The sequence below is a fragment of the Porites lutea genome, chromosome 5, assembly GCF_958299795.1.
Source record: "Porites lutea chromosome 5, jaPorLute2.1, whole genome shotgun sequence".
In the NCBI taxonomy this organism is placed as follows: domain Eukaryota; kingdom Metazoa; phylum Cnidaria; class Anthozoa; order Scleractinia; family Poritidae; genus Porites; species Porites lutea.
This window is the reverse complement of record NC_133205.1, coordinates 9,473,265-9,494,035: the sequence shown is the minus strand read 5'-3', so window position 1 is coordinate 9,494,035 and position 20,771 is coordinate 9,473,265. Positions and strand designations below refer to the sequence as shown.

Here is a 20,771-nt window from a genome sequence, read left to right as displayed (position 1 = left end):
ACGAACTATTACTGCCCACCTGCCTATCTCTTACAGAGGGTACCGGAGGGGTTATAGCCTCTGTGTTCAGATATTGGGACGACGACATGAGGCTAGAAGAGGTTCGTCTAGATCCAAAAAATGATCCACTGTAAACAAAGGCCTTCTAATGCCTGCTAGCGTTTTCTAAGACCCTCCGTTTTTTCTGGAAAAATTCAAATGTTAGTGACTGTGTAATTAATGCTCAGGAAATTAGTTATTAAATAGGGTGACCCTTCATCTTAAATTAAACATTTTTTTAAAAAAAGGAATTGCCTCATATTACATTTTGAAAAAAAAAGCGGTTTTTGCGCCTCAATTATTTTTTACTTTACTGATCAGAAGTTTTGACGGATGTTTCAAATTTTATAGCAGCTCAGTACCGGTACAAGCCGCGGGGAAGAGAGCTGTACTTCCTTTGATGGGGGATGCCCTCCAAGCATTTTCTTCTCCGTTTAAACCCGCAAATAAACAACTGAGGAAGCTAAGCACATTGACCGGCATCCTATTTGTTTCTTTGCTATCTATTTATTCAAAAGGCCGTTTACACTTCTCATGCCACTAAATAACAACCATAACAGGAATAATATACGTTTCCCTTGAACATACAGCTTATCGTTTCAATTAAAAGAAGCGGCGCGGCTTACCCTGAATACAATGTATTCACAGGTTAACGCGTTAAATGCAGTTAATTTCACCTTGAAACCAAGTTTTAAATATAGCACGAATCAACCACGGATGAAAAGCGTAGAAAACTAACTCGATCGACAGAAGAGTTGCCTTAATGTTTCTTTTACAGCTTGCCTTACTTCGCTGATCTTCCAACAGTACAACAATGGGTTTAATGACGAGTTTACCAAAACCATGCCAGCTGTGGAACTCCTGGCAAGGTAAATCGATAAAGGCATCCCTCTCTGAGGTGTCAAAAAGACCGCTATATTATATGGAAGATAACAAATAGCCACTGTTCCCTGCACCCACAGTGCACTGTACACTGCCTTTCTGTATCGAGCTATGTTCAATGGAATTGCTTCGCACGGTTGCGCTCGAGAAGCATGGTTCTGAACATGAATTTGGTTATGACGCAGGGTAACGAAAATTTTTGCGTAAGCGAAGATTGTGGTGACCAGACACAAAGCTGTAACTGTATATTGAAACCATGAAGTCATACGACGATTCCAAAAGAGAGTAGATGCACCGACAATCGACAAAATCCAAAATCCAGTCGCAGTTATACATGTTCTTCTATAAGTCACAACTTGTCTGTATCTGAGCCCCAGCAACAAGGCGAGAAGTCTGTCCACGCTTATTGCAGTCAGTGTTAATAAAGACACTGTACACAAAGTTAAACCTGAGTAAGTTACCGCCCAATATGCGTAATAGCAAATATCCCATCTTTCGTTCACAACAGATGTTAAGTAAGTCACATAGAAAGGCTCTGCAATGATACCAACACAGAGATCAGTTATCGCTAGGTTACGATACAGGAGTTTGGACGGCGGATGAAGTGAAGTTTCCTTGTGCAGAGCCGCTAGGATCAGAGTGTTCCCCAGAAATGCAGTAATGGACAGAAAACTATGTAGAGCTGAAACAAAGATAAGCTCGTCATCCACACCTCTGACTAATTCTGCCGTGCAGAACAGTTCTTCGACAGTTTTATGGTTTTCGTCTTCCGTAAAACTTTTTAGTGCCATTTTCCTCTCCGGCGCAATGACCTGCAAGTGAGAGTTTTATTTATACATACTATTTTAATTTGGGTGAAAGCTGATATCATTTCTACATCTCTAGAGTCAAGACTTAAATTTACCTGAACGGGCTATATATACCTGATTGAAAAAAACGTTGTCGCTAAAAAGTATAAACCATGAACGATGAGGTTTCAAGGATTTATGGGTATTAGCAAAGCAAATTAAAAGTTCTTTCGACAAAAGTTTATATTGTCACGAGATGCTCGTGCGGATGCAAATCCCTAGAGTACTTTGTTTAAGGCATGCTGTTGTCTTTTTGTGTTTTCCAAGAACGCTTTTAGGTCTTATCTTATGATTTTCAAGTGTGCGTTAGCGATATGGCTACGCTCTTTAACTGTAAAAATCTCTTATGTGTCCAGCACTGGTGAAGTTGTGAGCCGTAAATACTGGAAACCGCGTTTTACGTTTTTTTGGAATGTATCGTCGCGAAAAGCTTCGTAGATGTAAACATTTTTGAGAAGAACTTTGAATTTGCAATGCTAATAAAGTTGTACCCATAAATCCATTCGGTCCCATCGTTCATGGTTTATACTTTTCAAGCGACAACGTTTTTTCAATCAGGTGTATACGTTAATTTGTCACGTATTAATAAATAATGATCAGAAGTAATTTATACAGTCATAAACGTGCAAAAACTTTTAACTAAACGTATAAGAAAGCTCACAGGGCCAAGAAAAGTCGAGCAAAGTTGTCTCGGTACTTTTTCAATCTAACTGACCGAACTGTGATGAGCCAGGCGTTATGTCACAGGTGAAACTTTAACTCACGGATGATTTTAACTTTTTAGGTCTTATGTTCGCGCGCATTGGTAACTTGACATCCCAATAATTTGAAGAAAATTCCGATAACTAAACATTTTTTAAAAGTTTACTATAAGCTTGAGCCATCACTCCTTCCCAGAAATTAAGCGATATACTGTATATACACCTAACTGCAATAGCGTTGTCATAGTTAAATCAGCTTAACTTGGGGAAATGAATTTAAAATGCAAAAAACAAATCGACATTAATAAGGCTTACCATTAAACCACTATAATCTTTTATGGTGAATTTATTTTCAACATATGCGTGCTGTCTTCGCTTCTACGCCCTCAAAACGCCTATTTGGCTATTTCTATTTTTATTTCCCCTTTACCATTTTTCTGAGGCATGTTCATTGCAATCAGGTGTATTGCGCTACGTACGGACTACGCGTATGGTTAATATATATCCACGTGTTTACAACAATTAGCCCTTGGGGTAAAGGGAACTCGCACGAAAACGTCATTACCATCTCAGTCCAAGTGTTTTGACTCGGTTATTTTATTTGGTAATTCTCCAGTAATTATCACGATCCGTGTTTCAAACAAAAACAAAAGGGATGAGTTTTATTTTGTTCTTAAAAGCTGTAGTCAGGGTTTATAAGCAAAAACAATGAAGTATTTCAAGCTGACACCGAGCTGTAATGAGCCTGTTGAAACTAACTCACTGACGACGATTTTCACTAGTAAAGGAGGTCTTGACAGTCAGTAAACACATCAAACTGTGTGGGTTGCAGTAATTTTGTTGTTTGTTTTGGATGTGCGATAATGCGGACCTTTGTCAATTCTCGTTTTAATTTTTATCAACTTTTTCTACAAAACTTTGAGGGAAAAAATTAATTCTGTTTTTAGTCTTACCACACGAGGAAAAAGGATACAGCAAAGTTGTCTAGTTTTTCAAACAAACATTAGTCGAACTATAATGAGCCAGTTGAAGCTGACTTACGGACCATTTTAATGACTTTTTAGGTCTTAATATGTTGTCGGTGAGACAAGCCTGCATGACGTTTTCTTCATTAATATCGCTGTAAGTTCCAATAATTCGGCCAATTCAACACAAGCTGCATTCAAATATGCTTGAGTCATCAGAATCTTCCTAGCAGAGCGTAATCCATGTGAGTATTAACCGAATTCAGATGGCTGGAAAAAGAAACTTGGAAAGGGCCTTTAATTATTAACCAATTAAATTGCTAATTCGTGCGCGGCCGGCTTTGACAGACGTTTGCAAAGAGTTTTCTTGTAGAAAGGAAGTCTTAACAGTCCAAGCATGCCAAACTAGTTTGTTTATAATTTTTGGGTCGGTTGAGATAGGTTTTGATTGAGTGAGCCCCATAACTATCAATAATAATTAGGTATAAAATAAAGATATTCACTCTAACTTGCAACTAAGAAAAATTTTCTTTAGAATTAAGTTTTGATTATAGCTCATAGTGTCTTTTTTTAAGCGAGCGTCCCTAATCATTTTAAACACCTGACTACTTCTTATGTTAATATATGTTTTATAGTCCAGTATATAAAAATTCACGACACATATAGTTCTTGTTATTCGTATTTTTAATTTTCTTTTCCCTAAATTTCCTGCCAACAGCTCATCCGTTACTAAAGCAAAATAGCAATATGAACGCGTTTGGTTGAAGTGAACCAAACCCCATAACCATTAATAATGCTTGGGTATAAAATAAAGATATTCACTATGAAAACAATATTTTTCTACTAATTTTGATTATCACCTCAATTTGTCTTCTTTTAACAAAGCGGCCCTAACCACTTTAAACACCCGCTGACTGCTTTTAATGTTAATATGCGTTTTTAGTCCAGCAAATAAATTCTCGACACACAGATTCTTGTTATTCGTACTTTAGATTCTCTTTTCTTTTCTTCCATCAACTCATAGAGGAAGCTAAATATGTTCGTTGTTGTTTCTTTTCAACCCCTTATTTATAACAATTTATTATTGCTCTTTGCAGCCCCAGACGAAGGATAGTGTTGTCTAACCAAAATATCGGGCAATTAAATAATATCCTATCTTTTGGCTGCCAGCTTGCATTTGCTTTTATGTTTTATTCTCATTACCGATCCTGATCTAAAACCAAGATCCAGCTTTACTTCGCGGCTGTATTCAGTAATAGTTAGTACTTACCGATAAAGTTCTTGTACCCCTAAATAAAACATAAAGCTAGGTTTTTCGGGTATATTACATAGTACGATGGTAGAACTTTTTTTTCCAAAACATTTAAATGTGGTCGTGTGGATTTTCTTTTACGCCAAAAGGAAACATTTTTTCTTAAAACAAAAACGAATGCCCTCTGACACATGCTACAAATTTTCTTTTGTGTCCAATGTTTTACTTGGCAAAATGCAAAAATGTTATTGTGTGGTCAATACCCACAGTAGTTGACTAAAACAATTATCTTGCTACATCTTATACACAACAAATACGTGTACAGCAGAACTTGTCCCAGGCCTTCTTACTATGCGTTTCCTTGGCCCCGCGAACTAATGAGCCTGGGGACTAGGCAATCGCATAACCTCGCTGGGCTCTTGGGAGGGCAACCCGTAGGATGTGTTAATCATTAAAGAGATGCTTCTACCAGTATCAGAGAAGCAATTTTATTCATGTTAATATGTTGAATGCTCAGAAAGTGCTGGCTTTAAACGTCGATGCGCTTTTAATATCTTTCATTTGCATGTTAATGTTATTTATTCTGAGTTTACACCAAGAAAGAAGTGATAAAAATTTAGTAGGGATGAAATTAAGAGTCTCATTTTTTTTGAAATGAAATCTCATTATTGAAAACATTAACGCTGAAGACGTCATATATAGCCTTTTGTCTTTATCTCATGAATAAAATGCGGGGAAATCTCATTAAGATAAGGTCATGTACTACTTTTAAGTGGTTTAACTGGTTTGACAGGCTTTGTATCGAGTAACAAGTTACTCAAGTTCCATAAGGAGGAGGAGGAGGAGGAGAAGAAGAACAAGAAGAACAAGAAGAAGAACAAGAAGAAGAACAAGAAGAAGAAGAAGAAGAAGAACAAGAACAAGAAGAAGAAGAAGAAGAAGAAGAAGAAGAACAAGAAGAACAAGAAGAACAAGAAGAACAAGAACAAGAAGAAGAACAAGAACAAGAACAAGAACAATAAGAAGAAGAAGAAGAAGAAGAACAAGAAGAAGAAGAACAAGAACAAGAAGAACAAGAACAAGAACAAGAACAAGAAGAAGAGGAAGAAGAACAAGAAGAAGAAGAAGAAGAAGAAGAAGAAGAAGAAGAAGAACAACAACAACAAGAAGAACAAGAAGAAGAAGAAGAAGAAGAAGAAGAAGAACAAGAAGAACAAGAAGAACAACAAGAAGAAGAAGAAGAAGAAGAAGAAGAAGAAGAAGAAGAAGAAGAAGAACAAGAAGAAGAAGAAGAACAAGAAGAAGAAGAAGAACAAGAAGAAGAAGAAGAAGAAGAAGAACAAGAACAAGAAGAAGAAGAACAAGAAGAAGAACAAGAACAAGAACAAGAAGAAGAAGAAGAACAAGAAGAACAAGAACAAGAAGAACAAGAAGAAGAACAAGAAGAACAAGAAGAAGAAGAAGAAGAAGAAGAAGAAGAAGAAGAAAAGGAAAAGGAATGAAGCCCTTTTAAAACTCTATTTCTTTACTAGTTCTTTATTCTTGTGTGCTGCTTACACTTCATGCTACTAAATAATAAAGATAACATCTTTCGATTTCTAGACCAGGAATATTTATAATATACCGTGCCCCTAAAAAATAGGTGACATGCCATCATAAAATATGCTTGCAGTCCAATATAAAAAAAAAATCGACCTAGACTTGGATAAACTCCCTTTGGAACGCACATTAGGAGTGCAGTGGTGCGTCGAGTCCGATAGTTTTGAATTCAATATCGTTCTCTAAGACAAGCCATGTACAAGACGCGGAATTTTGTCCACCGTGAGTTCCGTATACGACCCCATAGGATTCGTTGCCCCTCTCATGTTGCAAGGAAAGGCAATTTTACAAGAACTATGTGGTCTCAACCTGGACTGGGACGAACCTGTTCCAGAAGAAGCAAATATGAAATGGGAAAGATGGCGAATGGAACTGATGAAACTTCAAAGTATCAAAATTCCCAGATGTTACAAGCCAAGCCACTTCGGTCAAGTCATCAGAGCAGAATTACATCACTTTAGCGACGCAAGTGTCCAAGGATATGGTCAGTGTAGCTACCTGCGCCTTGAAGATGAAGCGCATAATGTGCACTGCGCGTTTGTGATGGGAAAATCTCGAGTAGCTCCTCTAAAACCCGTTACCATCCCGCGACTTGAGCTTACCGCTGCTGTCTGTTCCGTACGAATAAGCCAACAAATACATCGGGAATTAGAGTACAGAATCGACGAAGACTTCTACTGGACGGATAGCAAGGTAGTACTTGGGTATCTGAACAATGAAAGCAAACGATTTCATGTGTACGTGGCCAACAGGGTACAAGAGATACAAGATTGCACCGATAAGAAGCAATGGCGGTACATAGAATCTAAACAGAACCCGGCGGACGAGGCGTCGCGTGGAATGAAAGCCAAGGAACTTCAAGATTCAAGATAGATTCTGGGACCGGAGTTTCTGTGGAGCAAGGATTGTACTTGGCTGAATAGCGACGAACAGAGCCACATCTTGAGAGATGACGACCCCGAAGTTAAAAAATCAGTCACCATGACAACATCGTCGTCTGAAAAAAGCAAGTCTACTTTGGATGAAAGAGTCGAACGGTTTTCTAGCTGGTATCGCGCACAGCGGGCGGTAGCGTTGTGCATGAAGTATATGAAGAAATTAAAGGCTCGCGCCAAGAAAGAACCTGAGGAGACAGTTCAAGTGAGAGCCCAAGATCTGCAGAGAGCTGGAAAATTAATTATCCAAGCCGCGCAGTTCAAGGCATTTAAAGACCAGCTCAAGGAACCAGTAAAAGGAAAAGAGGACTCTTCAATGCACGTGACCACAAAGCCATATAATTCAGTTCGTAAATTAGACCCCTACATCGATGAGGATGGTGTTCTGCGCGTGGGTGGTCGTCTAAAGAATGCAGATTACGCTGATCAGGTTAAACATCCCATAATTTTGCCGAAAGGAAGTCATGTGACCAAACTCATTATCAAGCACTACCACGAGTACACCAAGCATCAGGGCAAAGGAATGACGCTCAACGAGATTAGGTCTCGCGGTTATTGGATTATCGGAGGCTCATCCGCTGTAAGCGCTGTTATCGCTTCTTGTGTGACATGTAGGAAGCTCCGAGGACCGGTAATCGAACAGAGGATGGCAGACCTCCCAGAAGATCGACTGGAAAGTGCCCCACCTTTCACATATTGTGCAGCCGACTACTTTGGTCCGTTCATGGTGAAGGAAAGACGCAAAGAAATCTAGCGCTATGGAGTCATATTTACATGTATGGCTTCAAGGGCAATTCACCTAGAGATCGCAAATTCACTCGATACTGATTCATTCCTGAACGCATTCAGACGATTCACCAGCCGACGTGGACCCGTTCGTCAACTACGAAGCGATCAAGGAACTAATTTCGTGGGAGCCCGACGAGAACTTCTGGAAGCCCTAAACGAAATGGACCAGGAAAAAATCAAGTCAAGCCTCTTGAAAGAACAATGCGACTGGATCACCTTCAAGATGAAGGTACCGTCGGCAAGCCACATGGGCGGCGTGTGGGAACGCCAGATACGAACGGTACGGAACGTGCTCTCATCCCTTTTACAACACAACGCTGAGCAACTTGATGATGAATCCCTCAGGACGTTAATGTGTGAGGCAGAGGCAATAGTCAACAGTCGCCTTCTCACCGTCAATCAGCTCACTGATCCAGATTCCCCTGAACCACTAACCCCAAGTCATCTTTTAACAATGAAGTCTAAAGTCCTACTATCACCGCCTGGAAAGTTCGAGCCGGCCGATATGTACGCTCGCAAGCGTTGGAGACGCGTACAGCATCTCGCCAATGAGGTTTGGACCCGCTGGCGTAAAGAATACTTACTCAGCCTTCAGGAACGTCAGAAGTGGACAAGACCCCGTCGAAATTTAAGCGTCGGTGACGAAGTGATGGTGAAAGATTCCAACCTCTCACGTAACGCATGGCAACTTGCTCGTGTCGCTACTGTCTACCCAAGTAAAGATGGTCAAGTCCGCAAGGTTCAAGTAGCCCTCGCAGATTGCTGCCTGGACAAGAATGGAAGGAGATCTGGACCTCTGCGTTACCTAGAGCGACCAGTACAGAAGTTAGTACTTCTAATGGCAGTGGAAGAGTGAGTACCGGGGAGATCCCCACCGAAGAGCCACAAGGTTACTTACAAACGAACACTTTGATTTTGAACTTTGATTTTAGTTTTTAGTTATTTGAACTTTGATTAGTGAAATATAAATATTTCAGGGGAGCCATGTAAATGACATCACAACAAGCTTTATTGATTTAGTGACATGATATCTCTCACCTCAAGCTTTTCTGATTCGCTAGTTTCATTTCCTTAGACAACGCCTATTTTTAGGTAGAAAACGCATGGTCTTTTAAGTTTAGCGTTAGTTGGATTTCGTCGTCTGCATGTGTACATTGTTGTAGTCCATTTGAATAGTTCATTTTTTGGTACTTAGAGGCAAGCGGGAACCGATATGTAAGTACATTTTATCTTCTGTAGTTTTGTCTATCTGGCAACTCATAAAGTATATTCCTGCAAGAAATTGTTGTAATACTCAGTATCTCGTACCATTACGTGACTACGCCTTTTTGAGTTTCAAGTAGGTTTTTACTTTTTAGTTCGGCGTGGGAATCTCATTTCTTTTAGTTTATTTAGTTTTCGTGCCTTTGCAAACGTAGTCCGTTCTCAGATTTATTTTGTTAGTTTCTTAGTATCGTATTATTCGCAGGAAGCAACCATTATCGTTTTTGGGAAGGTTTCTTTACTCCTGCGTAGTTGATTTTGTTCCTTTCATGAAGTATATTTAGTCTAATATTCTAGTTGGTAAATTTATTATTCCTGTATTTCAATAAGTATATTTCTTTTGTCTTATTACGCGTTTTTGGCAAGGTTCTTATACCGGAACAGCTACGAAAATGAAAATATGATTGGAATGTCAGTAAAAAGTTTATATTATCTGCTAGCCAAACTATAATAATTGCAATTGTACTTTTAGCTTTTAGTAATTATTTGTTACGTTGCATTATATTTCAGTTTACGGTTCGATTATCGTCAATAAAATCACCATCAAGGACTAGCTCCTAGTTTCGTGATCGTAGTTGATTCATGATCGACCAGTAAAATATACCCGCTCACACGGAGTTTCGCCGCCACAAATAGTTTTAGCCGCGTGACAATTGGCTTCTCCTACAGTCGCAGCGTATCATCCGTTACAATATCAACGAGGATTCAAGCATGAATTAAGAGCTGACAAGAGAGAGCTGTAAGCCCAGAAATCTAACTCGATCAACAGCAGAGTTGCGTTAATGTTTCTTTCAAGGTCACCGGTAATCATGTCATGTATGACCGCGGTGCCTGATTTCTAAGGATAATCATGTCAAGTTCGCGCACTTTGTGTTGCTTGCCGTCAGTGAAGAGGCAAAAAAAATGACCATTTTTTTTTTCATTCAATGTATAATAAAACAATTATTAGATTCAGTTTTTGTGATATCCAGAATAATCAAGGTCTCGGTAATTGTTATCAGACGAAGCCTTCGGCTTCGGGTCATAACCCCTACCTCGACCCTGTTTATTTTGGATATCACAAAATCCTCATCCAATAATTGTTTATTATCATTCGTTGTAAATTTTTCTTCTTTCTCATTGGCCGAGAGCCCACCAAGTGACCTCCAAACAACTGCCTACAAATAGTGGTCTGCTCATGCGCATGACCCTGAAAAACCCCATCGAGACACGTTAATAAATCTTGTGAGCAGCCGAATTTGTCTGCCTGTGTCTTGAGTTTCTTTTTCTGTTTTTGACTTTTCTTCACTCTCCCTTTTTTGTCCACGGCTAATAAACCTGAGTTAAACTTTGCCGAAACATTGGCTGAATGACTTCCTCTTGACGTTCTTAATATGGTAATTTTAAGACAGTTAAAAGTATTTAAATTACTTCGCATAATTTGTTAGAGTTTTATTTTAAAGTTTATTGTTTTGCCACGATACAAAGCAGGAAGTGCTGAAAAATTAAACGTAAATTGCGAGGAAGCTCAAGGAAATCACTTGGCTTGTAAGTAATAGGATCCCTCAATTAATTATTATAAAAGGAAGTATTATCAAAAGTATATATACAAGTCAAATCAATGACAGAAATACTAAACAGTACACATTATAATATATAATATTTATGTTACCTCTTTTCTTAAGCATGGCGGCATTACGATGAGGCCGAAACGGCAACTTTTTACTCTTATTTATACTTGTTTTTACTTCAGTACATCACTTGTCATTCATTTTTAAAATCTAGAGATCCTCCCTGTGGCAAAGTAGTGGAAAGTATATACTGAGTACCAGAAACGCTTCCTAAACGTGCTTCAGGGGAATATTGAAAAAATGTTATGTTCAGTCAGGATGCCAGCACGCAATGTTTATACTTTTCGGTCTGGTGGAACTGTCTTTTGTGGTTATTCTGAGAAACTGACTATTCTGAGAAACTCTCATATGTCTTGTCTACAGCATCACTTGACGCTGTAGACAGCTCAACTACTAACTGCACACCCTAAAACCACCAATCGACCAACTACAGTCTACCAACTAATCTACACCAGATGTACCCTTCTAGCAGAGTCGCTTCGATCTTCCCGACTTATCTAGGAAGATCGAAGGAGACTCTAGGAAGATCGAAGGAAACTCTGTAAGCAGGGTACACCAGATGTTGACAACTTAAATAACCTGAATGTGAGTACGTTCGGGCTTGCTGACCATGAGAATTACAAACGCTTTTCCCAATAAACAAAGTGTAATAAACAAACCTATAAGCTTAATAATTTCAAGCACAAGAGAAGCAATGTAAGCGTGACAGCTAAACCCACGAAGCTCTAGCTTAAGGCAAAACAGGAACTCTAATGTAGCTAACAATCAAGGTCAGTGATAGTCCCAAAACGTGCCCATGACAACTTCAAGGAGTGACACTCAAATTTAATAAATGACATTCAGGCTGAAAAAACTACTTAAAAAGGTAAAAGATAAATAATTGGGGAAACCTGTTGAGACAAACACGGATTAACTTCGTTCTACAAAATGATCATAACAAAACTCTAGGCACGAGTGACATGTCAAGCGCAAACATGGAATAAACTAAAAATAACTTACAAAATACTTCACGACAATATACTGAGTCAGCTGAATACCAGAAACGCTTCCTAAACGTGCTTCAGGGGAATATTGAATAAAAATTATGTTTAGTCAGGATGCGAGCATGCAATGTTTATACTTTTCGATCTGGTACGTGGAACTATTTCTTCACTTGTGGCTATTCTAAGAAACTGACTATCTGGAGACTACAAGGAAATAGCCTGCTCATGTCGAAAATGCATTATCCGTCTCCTTACCGGTTTTTTCTTTACAAGTCGCGCTTCAATACAAGTTGATTCAGGCGAGGGCAGGTTAGACTACGAGTAGTCCCCCATTTTTCTTCAGGGATAGTAGAGCCAGCGAAACGCGAGCGCGCGTGAAAATCACCCCACGCGAGAAAAGGCGACGCTCCCCGCCGCGTGTCGCCTTTTCTCGCGTGGGATGATTTTCACGCGCGCTCGCGTTTTGCTCGCTCTACTATCCCTTGAGGAAAAATGGGGGACCACTCGTAGTCTAAGGCCAGGTGAATAGTTTCGCGTTACGACTTGGCTTACGGAACGTGGAATATTAACGCCTTATGTTTTTCTCGTTCACGCCGTTATATGACTATACTTTAAATGATCGAATTTTGGGGGGCAGTTTTACTGCTTAAGTTTGTATCGAAACGACCGGTTTCCATTCTTCACATTCCGGTATAATGCTCACTCCAGAAGTCCCTGATTCTGCTATAAATTCTGTCTGTTTATGGGGGAATTTACATTCTTGTAGACTATAACATTTCTTATGGCATAAGGAACAACTTCTAGGACTTTCGATCAGTTTTATGGCTAGTTTTTAAGACCTTTAGTTTTGCCAGTTGTTACGGAAGGTTTTCCCACGTTCGAACGACTTTAAGGGCTAAACGGGAACTTGGGGTTTGGACTCTGGAAACTGCCTTCTGAACTGGGGATCTAAACCCAAGGGGCAACTCGCTCGTGGGTAAGAGCCGTCACAACTCTCAGGACCGGGATCAATCCACTACCTGGAATGCAGCAGAGAATAAGGCAAACTTGACTTGGTTCCAACTAGCTATAGCGTTTATTCTTGTACGAGCGATCGAGGAAGTAATCAAGTAAAAACTATGTAATCAAGGATGTGGATGCCATCGACGTAATCACAAAAAACACTACAAACTATCTTACTTATATATCATTATTACAGGTATTCAGGTATTTACAGGTATTCAGTATTCAGTATTTACAGGTATTCAGTACAATAGATATACAAACAAACTCGTTTGAAGTTAAGCTAAAGTTATTGTTGCGGATTCTATTTTAGGAGTAAAAAGTACTAGGACAATAAAATAGCAAAGTTTGCCAAGTCCGCAAGGCGGCTTTTAAGCACGTAGTTTCGCTTTGAATAGAATTGCAAGCTAAACTAGCGACTTTCTGGGAACGTAGCAGGACTGTCTAATTGCCTAGTTTTCACCTACAATAAAAGCAGACCGAATTTGCAGGTCAGCAAACTTTTGAAATTCTAAATTTTAGACGAAGCGAGTATTTACGGAAGTAAATTAAGAACTATTATGTTTGCAGAAAAAACTACGTGATCGCTCAAAAATACTTCTGATCAATTAAAAACGAGCTATATTCGCTTAACATGGTGTTACAGTGAAATGCTACCCTGTTGTAGAATAAAGCTAATTAAGAAAAAATATTGAAGCTAGAGCAACTGTTATTGAGAAAATCAATATTTTTTGAAATCATTAGTAATCATTACACAGAGTCTGGATTAAACTTTATAAATCATGCTTCGCTGAGTTTGACCCATTTTGTTCATCAGTTACGTCAAATTTGCGTGCTGCATTCCAAGTCTTTCGGAGATTTTCCGCTGGCAACTATGATTCCTTTTTCTTCTCCTTCCATGTCCTTTACTCCTTGATTTTCGAAAATTTCGCCGTAAGTTTCAATCTCCTGCCGCTCAGCTTTTGACTGACATTCAACTTCCACTAACTTGCTCGAATTCGTTGTTACGAGGAAGACCTCTGGTGTATTTTCAAACTCAAAGAATTTGCGAAAGAAAAATACGGTCAAACTTCCTCTGTAGCCAACATCCAAAGCTAGCAAAAGGCTGTCTAATTCACGGAACTGTCTTTCACGAGTTATCGCTCTTGCGACCAAAAATGAATCGTACAAAAAGAAAGCAAGCATTCGCAAACCGTACGAAAACAAAGTTATTCGATACAAGATCATCAGCTTTTCACTTCTTCCTCCCCGTGGAAAATGTTCAGTAAACCAATCCCTTACGGTAGAAAGTTGCACAAAGCTAAGAGCACAAGCTAACATTGTAGTTGAAGCGAACTCTAAGGGGACCGAAAAGCCGAGCACAACAAGAACAGGATTGTTTTCGTTAATACCCGGAATAACAGCTATAAGAACGTTCGTTATGATACGCGCAACCCACAAAGCGGTCCACATCCAAAAATAAGCCTGTTGTACAAGAGCCCTGAGAAAGTTTTTGAAGTTGAATGTTTTCCATCTATAGATGAGGAAGATCAGAAAGCAGGAAACAATGGTCTCCAAGAAGGTGCTTGTGGTATTAAGGCAGTTAATAGCTCTCTGCGAAAGTCCAAGCCTGCCTTCGCATCTTTCGATACGGCTCCCTGCTTTGATAATGCAAATGACGCTAGGAACGAAGAACGTGGCAGTGAAACATGTCCTCAAGAGCAAGAGAACAGCTGTACAGATAACTGCAGCAGCTAAGCGGCGGCTCTTCTCCATTGATTTGCTTTACTGCTGTTCGTGTCCGAACGAGTCGCGATCAGTGGAGCATTATTTGTCTATTTTTAATCTTTTCAGAAAAGTGAAAAATGAGAATCTGTGGTCAAATTTCATTTTTTTCTGGACTCAAAATGGAGAGATACTAACCCGGAAATAAAGAAAAACAACCAATCACGATACAATAGATTCCTGCGCAATTGCTGTCATCAGCTTTGATCTCGTTTGAGTGTTTCTGATGCAATGGAGAAAGATTATATTATTTATTCTCAGGACGGAAGGAGAACGAAGAGTGGAAAGACAAGTGAAAAAAAAATGCAGGTGATATGACAGCGGAGAGATTTGCACAAATGTTTAGGGTAAGTCATGATATCGGCTGATTTGATCAGGATCTCGACATAATATGATAGTTTGGTTTAGCTGGATTTTTTCGATTTGTGAAATTTACTGAGAACATAGGACTGCCGGTCATTTAGTGTTTTGCAAACCTTCACCGGCAGTCGACCTGAAAATAGTTCTAAGTGTCACAAAACATGTGAGCTCTTGTCACGAGCTCAGATTAGTCGTGTTTGGCAGGTCAACACTTAATTCAAATCGAACTTATCACAAAATGCGTTAGAAACTAGCCAATCAAAAACGCCGACATATGCCCTTGTTACTCTGCGGGATTCGAACACGACATTGTGCACGAATTAACGCACTAATTCGCAGACGCACTAGGCCTGCAGAAGGTTTAGAGCGTCTGCGACGCAGGCAAGTAACATCTGTGAATGTTACAATATTCTGACTAAGGTAAGATGGACATTTCAGTACCTAAACTGAGCTTCAGTAAACAAGAGGCCACTAGTTCTTACCCGTTACCCGTAGAGTAAATATTTGTGTTAACTTAGTGCAGTAACTATCGTCACATTAAATTCGCTTTTTCTTAGAACTCGAGCAACGAGGAATGGTGACGTCAACAATCACATTGCTGAACATCATTTACAGACGAGACATCAAATCGACTGGGACTTTGCCACATGTATTACGTATTCTACAAACTACTATCAACGACTTACTTTAGAAAGCTGGTTTGCTAACTTAGAACAAACGCAACTGAATCGTAGCCAACAGTTACCGGCACCGTACAAACGACCTATTGACGAGATCAAGCACGAACGACTGGAGAACTGACAATTTGACTAATAACAATAGATGACTGCCTAACTGCGACAACAGACGGATGGAAACGCACCAATTACATTACTAATCTTCATCATAGCCGATAACATCACGGCTTAACTGACAGTCCGACCAATAAAAAATAACATCGCGACGTAATTAACCAATCAGGTCAATAAGCAGAGTATAATACCATCAACTGACGTAATACAACTCACTTTGACTCCGAAGATGACTTCCGCAAAGGTTGTTGAAATGTCAGTCACTGTCAGCAACAACAGTCCTATTCAGGACTACGTTCACCCGGACGATCAAACTCAGCTCACTTTTGTAATTTCTTTGTAAAAGTAAGTAGCAGTAAACATGAGTAAAAGAAAGATAAAGGGAAAACTTGGTCACGTAGTACATAGCCCGCGTAGCAGGCGTCGAAAGTGGTAGGGCATAGGGAAAAAGGGAGGGGAATTGTGGAGAGAGTGTAAGGCTCCCTTCCCTTTTCCCTTTCGCACTTTTCTCCCTCTCCCCCTCCCCCACCCCCTTTTGTGCCTACCTTGCAGGCTAGTGCGACTACAGATTCACGTTTGCCGTTTGCAGTGGGTGACTCTAATTCTCTCTGATTCCTTGTAAAAAGTTTAGCAGAAGCTGTTTAGCAGTAAAAAAGAAAACCAAGAAGAAAAGTAAATTTATTGATAATAAAATCAGTAACCTGCAACAAGAGCATGGCTCTTGCCTGCAACAAATCTTTGAGCAACTGAACACTTCGAGGCTAGGTTAAGTTTTTTTTTATGTTAATGTAAAGAACAACTGATTTCCATTTTTATTGGCCGCCATCTTATCTTAGGTACTGGATGAGTGCCCCCCCCCCTCCCACTTTCTTTGAAATAAGTACGCCACCGGTGATAAAGTCAGGCCTTTAAAAGGGGGGCCTTGCATCCACTACAGTGCCGTTATTTAATTGTCTATTCAAGTAAGCAGCTCGGTTACCTTAACAGTGTACAAGAATGGTGTGGGGAAGAGAAATGTGAAAGAACCTAAAAGGCTTCGCAAAGTTTTAGCTGAGAGTTCGAGTAGCAAAAAAACGGCAATTAACAACAACAACAACAACAACAACGAGATCTGGAATGAACAGGCAGACGAAAGTACTATGCACATATGAATTATTTGTATATATCTAAATCTTTAACGACTACATACATTAACCAGCAAAGACCTATCGGCAATGCACGAAAGGCCATGAGTAGATCAAATCTTTTGATGTCAATGAAAAGTGACGAACAGCTGGGATAAGAGTTACGTGTAGGTAAAACTCATACGCATAAACAAATTGCCGGACAAGTTCCGTTACTTGTATTTTTCCTGATCGAACCGTTCCGTCTCTTTTTGTCGACGTAATAAAAATGCTTGAACTTAGTCTATGACCAATAGAGGATTTCATAGGGGCCGACCAAAGGAGGATGTAACAACTTTCCCATCGTTGCATAATTACCCACATTTTTGGGATTTTTCATAATAATCTATCTATCCGCTAGGACACAAAGGTCAGTTGACTTTTTTGTTGCCGACCTCATCAGTATATAATCTTCCGGCTAATCTTCCGAAAAAGACACATTTAAGGCAATAAAAAGCAGCTTTTGTAAACAAAAACAGACTGTCTTCGGTACGTACTTTTCTTTGTTGTTGTATGGTTCATGACGCCATAGTCAAGCGTGGTTAAATAATTAGTTTCGCATATAATTCATTGTTGAGTTCTGCTCATCGTTTGTCGTCAGAAAAAAGAACAACAGTCATTTTACATGCAGATAATTAAGATCCTAGCAGAGCCTCTTTCCATTTATGCTTTTTGGAGCGTTGAATTTCGGGAAAATTTCGCACCCAAACCCGCGCTTCGGAGACCCTAAACGCATGTAAACTTAGAGTGGAAATAGGCTTTAAAAATTCTCTTATTGCAACTTCAACTTTTTGATGAGTGGCAACCCTGGTCACTATTCCTGGAGCTTTTGAGATGCCTGATGTCCAAACGGCATATTCTATCATATCGCTGCTAGCAGAAATCTGGTGCCTAAGGCCCTAAGGCGACGCACTATAATCTACGATTACTGCGAGCCTTAAAAAGGTTAATAACCAACCAAAAAAAGTCAGTCACTGCTTCAACTGAGCTGTTTGTACCTCTCCGTTCTCCTACCGCTTTTTCACTAGATGCATGGCTTACTGCATGGGTATGTACAAAACAGCCCAGTTGAAGGAGTTGCCTTATGACTGGCACAGAACCAGAAACAGTATTCATAGCCGAATATAGGAGTTTTAATTTTTACCTGTAAGAAAAAAGAACAAAATAAAAAGCGAAAAACTAGCAGGTCACAGTTCACAGTTCAGACGAGGTTTGTGTTGAGTGTACAGACTTCAATAGAGAGTTTTAGATCCGAGTTTACCGCGAACCTCTAACCGCTGTAGGTCATGTGACAAGTTTTTCGCGTCACGTTTGATATTTACGACGTGCGTTTTCAACGTGGGGAGGTAGGTTTTCACGTATGTGATTTACCTGAAAGCTTTTAGCGTATAATTCTTGTTTTATCCCACGTAATGATACCAAAATCTTGTGGAGCAAGCCTTTATCCATTAACAGAGGCACAAATTCTGGCGAAATGCTAAATTTGATAAATCCTATTGGATCTTGAAAACAAGTGCCATTCATGGCTGCTGATTCAAAATGGCGGCCGTAGTCTATTCCACTGCCAATCTAAATCGAACTATGTTTGAACGTCGAACCGCAAACGGGTAACCGCAAACCGCGGTTAGAGAGAGATTCGCGGTAAACTCGGATCTAAAACTCTCTAATATCTCGATAAATGTGCTATCTAAAACCGGGATTTCAAATTCTTTGCGCTGTAGAACAGTTTAGTTCATTATTTTCAAGGTAATTTTCGCTAATGCAATCGAATTGAGGTCAAACTATTTTTCGTAAATTACGGTAATTCATGACATTTCTAAACAAATTAAACAGCGTGCGCATATAGGTAAAATCTTTGCTCGTTGATAGCGATAGCTATAACTAGCATTATTTTCAAAATTGCTGAAACTTTGATCCTGGATGCAAACGCGGCAAACACAAAGCAACTTTCCGAGCCCGAAAAGTTAACGGGACTTTTGAGAAACAGGCCCCAGGACATAGGCCATAGGCCATTTTCGAGTTCCCCCGGGCCTTTGTATCAAAGCGAGGTTAGGTGCTCAGCCTTTCGTCACTTGCTCATCTCCCATAATGCACCTTATTTCCCCCACCCCCCCGCAAAATTTTGCATAAGCATTGTTTTCAATTTCTCTTGGGATGGCTGTAATACCCAGGAGAAATGAAAAACAAAGGTTATGCAAATTTTGGGGGCCAAATAAGGTGCATCATGGGAAAAGTGCAAGTGGCGAATGGAGATGATTTTTCATTCTCATGCAAATAAATCTCACTTTCACAAGAAAGGTTGTGCACTTGGCCTTATTTTGAAAGTGAGGGTTTTTGGAACTCGGAAGTGGCCTATTAATTTAAACATCAACATGCGCTCTACTGATCGCCATTCATTCGGACACCAACAGCACTAAAGCAAATCAATGGAGAAGAACCGCCGCTTAGCTGCTGCAGTGATCTGTACAGTTGTTCTCTTGCTTTTGACGACATTTTTCACTGTCACGTTCTTCGTTACCAGCGTCATTTGCATTATTAGAGCAGGAAGCAGTATCGAAAGATGCGAAGGCTGGCTGGGACTTTCGCAGAGAGCTATTGACAGCCTTAATACTACAAGCACTTTCGTGGAGACTATTGTTTCTTGCTTTCTGATCTTCCTCATCTATAGATGGAAAGATTTCAAGTTCAAAAACTTTCTCAGGGCTCTTGTAAAACAGGCTCATTTTTGGATGTGGACGGCTTTGTGGGGTGCACGTATCATAACGAACGTTCTTATAGCTGTTATTCCGGGTATTAACGAAAACAATCCTGTTCTTGTTGTGCTCGGCTTTTCGGTGCTCTTAGAGTTCGCTTCGACTACAGTGTTAGCTTGTGCTCTTAGCTTTGTGCAACTTTCTACGGTAAGGGATTGGTTTTTTGAACATTTTCCGCGGGGAGGAAGAAGTGAAAAGCTGATGTACTTGTATCGAATAACTTTATTCTCGTACAGTTTGCGAATGCTTGCATTATTTTTGTACGATTCATTCTTGGTCGCAAGAGAGATCAATCGTCAAAGCGAGTTCCGTGAAATAGACAGCGTTTTGTTAGCCTTGGATGTTGGCTACAGAGGAAGTTTGACCATATTCTTCTTTCGCAAATTCTTCGAGTTCGAAAATATACCTGAGGTCTTCGAAACAACGAATTCGAGCAAGAGCAAGTCAGTGGAACCCAACAAATGTCAGTCGAAAACTCAGGGACAGCAGATTGAAACTTGCGGTGATAATTTCAAAAATCAGGGGTCGAAGGACATGAAAATAGAAGAGAGAGGAACCGTAGTTGCTCGCGGAAAATCTACGAAAGACTTGGAATGCAGCACGCAAATTTGACATAACTGATGAGTAAAATGGGTCAAACTCAGCAGACCATGATTTATATACTTATATAAGTATACTTACACTTATATTTAATCCAGACACTGGCAAAACTTAAGGCCTTAAAAACTAGCCATAAAACCGATCGATCGATAGGCTACAATCCATAAGAATGTAAATCCTCCAGAAAAAGAATTTTTAGCAGAATAAGGACTTCTGGGGTGAGCATGATGCCGGAAAATGACGAAGGGAAACCGTAAACCGGTCGTTTCGATACAAACTTAAGCAGTAAAAACTGCACCCAAAAATTTGATCATTGTTAAAGTATAGTCATAAGAGCGTGAACGAGAAAAACATATGGTGTGAATGTTCCTCCAACGTAACGCGAAACTTTTTACCTGGCCTTCTCCTGAATCAACTTGTATCGAAGCGCGACTTATAGCAAAACGACCGGTAAGGAGACGAATAAGGCATT

General features: G+C 39.7%; 6 protein-coding genes across 6 annotated transcripts; 4 read left to right on the top strand and 2 right to left on the bottom strand.

The window, feature by feature from the left end:
- Positions 1-602: 602 nt before the first annotated feature.
- Positions 603-1,712, bottom strand: LOC140937877 (adenosine receptor A2a-like). The gene has a single exon (XM_073387447.1). It carries the CDS (start codon positions 1,710-1,712, stop codon positions 774-776), a length of 939 nt encoding a protein of 312 aa, XP_073243548.1. The 3' UTR covers positions 603-773.
- Positions 1,713-6,550: 4,838 nt separating this feature from the next.
- Positions 6,551-7,159, top strand: LOC140937876 (uncharacterized). Its single transcript, XM_073387446.1, has one exon. The coding sequence runs from the start codon at positions 6,551-6,553 to the stop codon at positions 7,157-7,159; it is 609 nt and encodes a 202-aa protein (XP_073243547.1).
- A 108-nt stretch (positions 7,160-7,267) lies between these two features.
- LOC140937875 (uncharacterized) lies at positions 7,268-7,975 on the top strand. The gene has a single exon (XM_073387444.1). It carries the CDS (start codon positions 7,268-7,270, stop codon positions 7,973-7,975), a length of 708 nt encoding a protein of 235 aa, XP_073243545.1.
- Positions 7,976-7,999: 24 nt separating this feature from the next.
- On the top strand, positions 8,000-8,866 carry LOC140937874 (uncharacterized). The gene has a single exon (XM_073387443.1). The coding sequence runs from the start codon at positions 8,000-8,002 to the stop codon at positions 8,864-8,866; it is 867 nt and encodes a 288-aa protein (XP_073243544.1).
- A 4,043-nt stretch (positions 8,867-12,909) lies between these two features.
- On the bottom strand, positions 12,910-14,725 carry LOC140937170 (uncharacterized). Its single transcript, XM_073386702.1, has one exon. It carries the CDS (start codon positions 14,621-14,623, stop codon positions 13,691-13,693), a length of 933 nt encoding a protein of 310 aa, XP_073242803.1. The 5' UTR covers positions 14,624-14,725; the 3' UTR covers positions 12,910-13,690.
- Positions 14,726-19,334: 4,609 nt separating this feature from the next.
- Positions 19,335-20,311, top strand: LOC140937873 (uncharacterized). Its single transcript, XM_073387442.1, has one exon. It carries the CDS (start codon positions 19,373-19,375, stop codon positions 20,309-20,311), a length of 939 nt encoding a protein of 312 aa, XP_073243543.1. The 5' UTR covers positions 19,335-19,372.
- Positions 20,312-20,771: the final 460 nt, after the last annotated feature.